The sequence below is a fragment of the Oncorhynchus clarkii genome, chromosome 29, assembly GCF_045791955.1.
Source record: "Oncorhynchus clarkii lewisi isolate Uvic-CL-2024 chromosome 29, UVic_Ocla_1.0, whole genome shotgun sequence".
Lineage (NCBI taxonomy): Eukaryota > Metazoa > Chordata > Actinopteri > Salmoniformes > Salmonidae > Oncorhynchus > Oncorhynchus clarkii.
The window spans coordinates 8111289-8116789 of record NC_092175.1 but is presented as its reverse complement, the minus strand read 5'-3'; the positions used below and the strand labels follow the sequence as shown (position 1 = coordinate 8116789).

Genomic DNA, 5501 nt, shown 5'->3' with positions numbered 1-5501 from the left:
TGTCTTGAGGCTATACAGTGTTTGTTTACATTACTGACAAACATTGGAGCAAAGCAAACATATTTCTTGGGCTCTGATAGGGTACAACAGTTGAACTAAGCTCATGAGGTAATTACACGTTTTTATTGTGTAAGAATCTATGGGCATACTGTTTATCATTAACTTCTAAGTCTAAAAATGTTTGTAGCAACAACGGAATTGAGCTTTAAAGTCCATGGGAATCCCACGTCTTCCACCCTGTCTCTCAGGCTGCAGGAGCCTGCCGCCACCACTAGGAGACAGAGGAGCACCAGCCTAAAAAACGGACTGAAGGAAAGCTGAACGGCTGCTTTGGGGATGGACTGTAATTAGCATAACATCCTATATTATTCTCAGCCATTGGGAAATTTGAGTAGAGGAGAGACTGGACGTAGAACTTGGGCCAACAATTTTTGTATAATTCAAATGATTATTAGCTATTATTATTTTGTACCTTTGGTGAAATGGAGCATGGCCATGTCTTCGTGCTTCATGGTTAAGAAGTTTCTCGGCACTACGCTGTATCATTGAATATAATCCTTCCTTACCTGAGACCTTGTGTGTGAGTTTTCTGTCAGTTGCTCATTTCCTTGTCCAGTAAAGACACTAGGTGGTTTTGAGTGTTTGCTGGGTTTGACGAATGGTTCTGTCTGCCCTCTACTCTCTGCCAATCACACACACACACTCTCTCTCTCTCTCTCTCTCTCTCTCTCTCTCTCTCTCTCAGAGAGGAAGACAGGAGATATGATGTTTTTTCTCATGCCCTCTGCCCTCCAGTGGAGGCTGCTGAGGGGAGGACGGCTCATAAGAAAAGCTGGAATGGAGTCTGTGGACTGGCATCAAACACATGCTTGATATTATTCTATTCACTCCATTCCAGCCATTCTATTCCATCCATTATCATGAGCCTTCCTCCCCTCAGCAGCCTCCACTGCTGCCATCCCATCTAAAACCTCACTACCAGCCAGATCAATACAGCTATCTCAACTCTGCACCTCAACAGGCTGTGTCGCACTGGTTGCATTGGCATCGTAGGCGTGTGTGAGTGTATGTCTCAGTGATGGTCACAGGGTCCACTGCCTGACGCTGCGTGACATCATTTCTGTTAGACGGGCGGAGATCGAGGCGCGGTTATTAACCCGGCTCGGGCAGTTAACGGGGCTCAGTTGGACGGGGCACGAAGCCGGTGCGTCTTTGTGAAAGAAAAAGTAACATCAAACTGGATACGCAAGAGATGCTTATTATTCAACCACTATTGAAGGAAAAATGAAGTTGAATCAGAAATAAGTGCGTCTTTATTGTTATCGGTGCGTCATTGACAGAAAGTGGACCTGGTCGAGTTGCGCATAATCAAAGACCGGGAAAAAAAGAGAGGAATAATTCAGTATAATGGGGATAAATATGATTACATTATCATCATGTAATCAGTGAGGTGTTGTCATCACCCTTTTTATTCCAGTCTTTCACAGCGCTCAGAGGAACTATAAAGCATAGGCCTATACTCTATATCAAACAATCGAAAGATATAGGAATATGTTTGTTTTTTCTCTCCCTACAATTTAATTAACTGATCTGATATTTGTGGCTGAAGTCTTCTCGGACTCATTCCTTATTTATTGACGATGACGGCTCAGTGCGGGTCTCGTTTCGGCACCTAGTCCTTTTGGACAGATGGAAGCTGAGGAGCGCAGATTGTTGGGTGTCTTTTTACATCTTCAAACTGTCTCTACTGCGTGATATGGTTTCACTACGAATGTGAATGAATAGCAACTTTTTAAAAGGCATTTCATCAGCCCAAGTATCATTCCATGCGTCTCTGCGTCCTGGTGCGCTTCATTGCGCTGGTGAGATTCGGGGAGTGTTCCGATTTCATGGTAGGCTATAATTAAGGACGTTTTACTTCAATGAATTTAATTTAAATAGAACACGGTCTATGGATTGCCTGAAGGACCTTTACTGCTTCAAGCACTACGTTTGGATGACACATTTTTCTAGCGCTTGTTCAAGCAATTTAATAATTTTCCCCAGAAGAATAACTATCCAAGCATCAGCGGTGTGTGTGTTAGTTAATAGATACTTAGTCATTTAATTGTCTGATTAAATGAGATTAATGAAGTAATTATTTATTTGAATATCCAATAACGATTTAGTGGATATATCCGCACCTGGATGTTGAAAAGAGACATGAAAGAGAAAGTGCGTGACTGGAGGAACAAAATGATATTTTCACACGGGCAAAGTTGTTAGTCTCGGTGATGCCTTGGGCAAAGCGGTACAATCTTTTTTTTATCTCTCATTTTAATTCAATCATCTAGTGCGTAAAGTTCCAAGTGGACGCCTCTTGAGCCCAACAGCCATGTCTCTGTTTCTGCGTCAGAGCCCCTCCATTAACTGCACTCTCACTGGACAACAAGTCTTCCTCAAGGGATTAAGCTAGCAGATAACAGAAACCTATCTCTTCTTTCGCCTTCACTCACTCTAAACAGAATTCGCTGTCCCTGTGAGTTTGAGTTTTCTCCAAAATTCTAGCTTCAGCTGGCATCGCCATGGCCATGATCCCAGATATTACATGCCTGTCAGGGCCAAGGGTGAACCTGAACATCAGCTTCACCTTCGGTCCCACCCTCTGCAACCAGACAGTACTGCGAACCGCACCCTATTCCCCAGAGGCCACTGCGTTGTTCGCCACCGCGATCACCCTCATGATGATCCTCACCATCGTGGGCAACATCCTGGTCATCATCGCCGTACTGACCTCGCGCTCGCTCCGCGGCCCACAGAACCTCTTCCTGGTCTCGCTGGCCGCAGCCGACATCCTGGTGGCTACCCTCATCATCCCCTTCTCGCTGGCCAATGAGCTCCAGGGATACTGGGCGTTCCGCTCACTGTGGTGTGAGATCTACCTGGCGTTGGACGTCCTCTTCTGCACGTCCTCCATCGCTCACCTCTGTGCCATCTCATTGGACCGCTACCTGTCCATCTCCCGGCCCGTGTCCTATGGCGCCCAACGGACCCCCGCGCGCATCAAGGCGGCCATTGTGGTGGTCTGGCTTCTCTCGGCCGCCATCTCCTTCCCTCCCCTCCTCTCCCTGGATAAGAGCGAGGGAGGGGTGGAGGTGTGTGAGCTGAACAACGAGCGTTGGTATATTCTCTACTCCACCATCGGCTCGTTCTTCGCCCCGTGTCTCATCATGATCGGGGTCTACATCAAGATCTACCAGATTGCCAAGCAACACACAAGATGTCCGCCAGGGGAAAAACCCAACCTTAACACAACTCCCGGCAACGCGTCTAGCAACACTCCAACAGCCCACGCACCTGGACCTGTCATTAGCCCCCAGCCCAAGCCTCTCAGCCAACTACAGCACAACAGAGGGGAGGGAGGGAAAGCAGACGGACAATCCAAGAATGCCGTACCTTCGAAGAGTCTCCCTGTCTCCTCCCCCTCATCTCCTCCTCCCCAGAGCGAGACCCAGGCCAAGACCCCTACCGGCCCACAGATTGAACCACAACCCCAGACCCAGCCTTCTTCACCAACCTCTGTCCCCACCTCACCCCAGCCTCCCTCACCCACCATAGCTCTCTCCCCCACACTCCCCCTTGCAGACACCCAACCTGGGGAGACCCACAGACAGGGTGAGAGACAGGAGAAGAGACAGAGAAACACCACCAATGATGACAGCTTCAGCTCTGGCTCCGAGGCAGAGGCAGAGATGAGTGGAAAAAGAAAGGGGGCTGGAGGGAACAGGACAGTTAAGAATAATGGAGGGTCAAAATCTGGAGGTGCAGGGTTAAAAATTCAACCTCTCTCTTCTCTGACCTCTCACAAGTTCAAAAAGACTGTTGCCACACCCACCAGCACAGAGCTGGCCTTTGACAAGCCAGGGAAGGCTCAGGTCACGCCAATGTCTCGGCGCAAGGCCATGGTGAATCGCGAGAAGCGCTTCACGTTTGTCCTGGCTGTGGTAATCGGGGTGTTTGTCATCTGCTGGTTCCCTTTCTTCTTCTCCTACTCGCTGCAGGCCATCTGTCCTGAGACCTGCTCTCTCCCTGATCCCCTCTTCAAGTTCTTCTTCTGGATTGGCTACTGCAACTCCTGTCTGAACCCTGTCATATACACCATCTTCAACCAGGACTTCAGGAAGGCCTTCAAGAAGATCCTCTGTAGGGACACCAAGGGGACAAACTTCTAGAGTGGATACTGTAGAAGGGACACCTTATTTTAGAGTATATGCTGTGTAAGGACACTAAGGACAATGACTTCCAGAGTGGATATACTGATAGATTTTAGCTTTCTTGTGTAAGAAACCACAGACAATCTGCTGAGTCCATCCTTTGCTGAACATTCCGTTAGATCAGATTAACAAAAGGCTGAACTATGGAATTCTGGAGTAGATCAAGATGCTCTGATGTTCCCATTGGGGGCAGTGGGAGAGGAGGGGAGGGAGAGACGCAATATACCTGGAAAAAAAAACTCTGTTACAGCTTGTTTAGTGATCGGAACAAAACAGGGCCATCAGTCATGAGGACATGTTGCTCAATTTACATTATAAACTGGGTGGTTCGAACCCTGAATGCTGATTGGTGACAGCCGTGGTATATCATGGTTATGACAAAACATTTATTTGCACTGCTGTAATTATGTTGGTAACCAGTTTATAATAGCAATAAGGCACCTTGGGGGTTTATGATATATCGCTAATATACCACGGCTAAGGGCTGTATCCAGGCACTCCGCGTTGCGTCTTGCATAAGAACATCCTTTAGCCATGATATATCGGCCATATATCTAACCTCCTCGTGCCTTATTGCTTAAGTATATCACTGCTTGCATCTTTCTCTCTATAAGCTAACCAAGGCTGCTCTCTGTTGAATAATTTGTCTGTCTGTATATCTGGATTCCCACAGCCATTACCTCTAGCCTTGTGACTGGCCACTCTGAACTACAAGGATGCAGTATCAGGAGAGTGTTCTTAGACATTACCAGGTACTGTCCACCGCAAGGACACAGATTGGGCAGGAGAATGTGTGGTAGAACGTGTGCAGTAGAATGTGTTCCTGGAGTTCTCTGTGTTCAATAACTTGTAGTGTGTGAAGGGAGTTTGTCCAGGTGTCCAAGGACAGACAGACAAATAACATTACATCCTTTACACCAGTGTTTCCCAAACTCGGTCCTCGGGACCCCAAGGGGTGCCGTTTTTGTTGTTGTTGCCCTATCACTACACAGCTGATTCAAGTCATCAACTAATCATCACGCTTTGATCATTTGAATCAGCTGTGTAGTGTTAGGGCAAAAACCAAAATGTGCACCCCTTGGGGTCCCGAGGACCGAGTTTGGGAAGCGTTGCTTTACACCTTGGATGACGATTGGCCTCTGTCGTGAACTCATACACTGTGACGGACATGTTTTATAGGGGACAACCCAGCTGTATTTGTGTCTTGTGTTCAGTGTCAGAAATGCACCTTTATGGTTTAATATAAGT

At 47.3% G+C, this 5501-nt stretch overlaps 1 protein-coding gene across 1 annotated transcript; it reads left to right on the top strand.

The window, feature by feature from the left end:
* The first annotated feature begins 1784 nt into the window (after window positions 1–1784).
* On the top strand, window positions 1785–5181 carry LOC139388278 (alpha-2B adrenergic receptor). The gene has a single exon (XM_071134852.1). The coding sequence runs from the start codon at window positions 2565–2567 to the stop codon at window positions 4209–4211; it is 1647 nt and encodes a 548-aa protein (XP_070990953.1). The 5' UTR covers window positions 1785–2564; the 3' UTR covers window positions 4212–5181.
* Window positions 5182–5501: the final 320 nt, after the last annotated feature.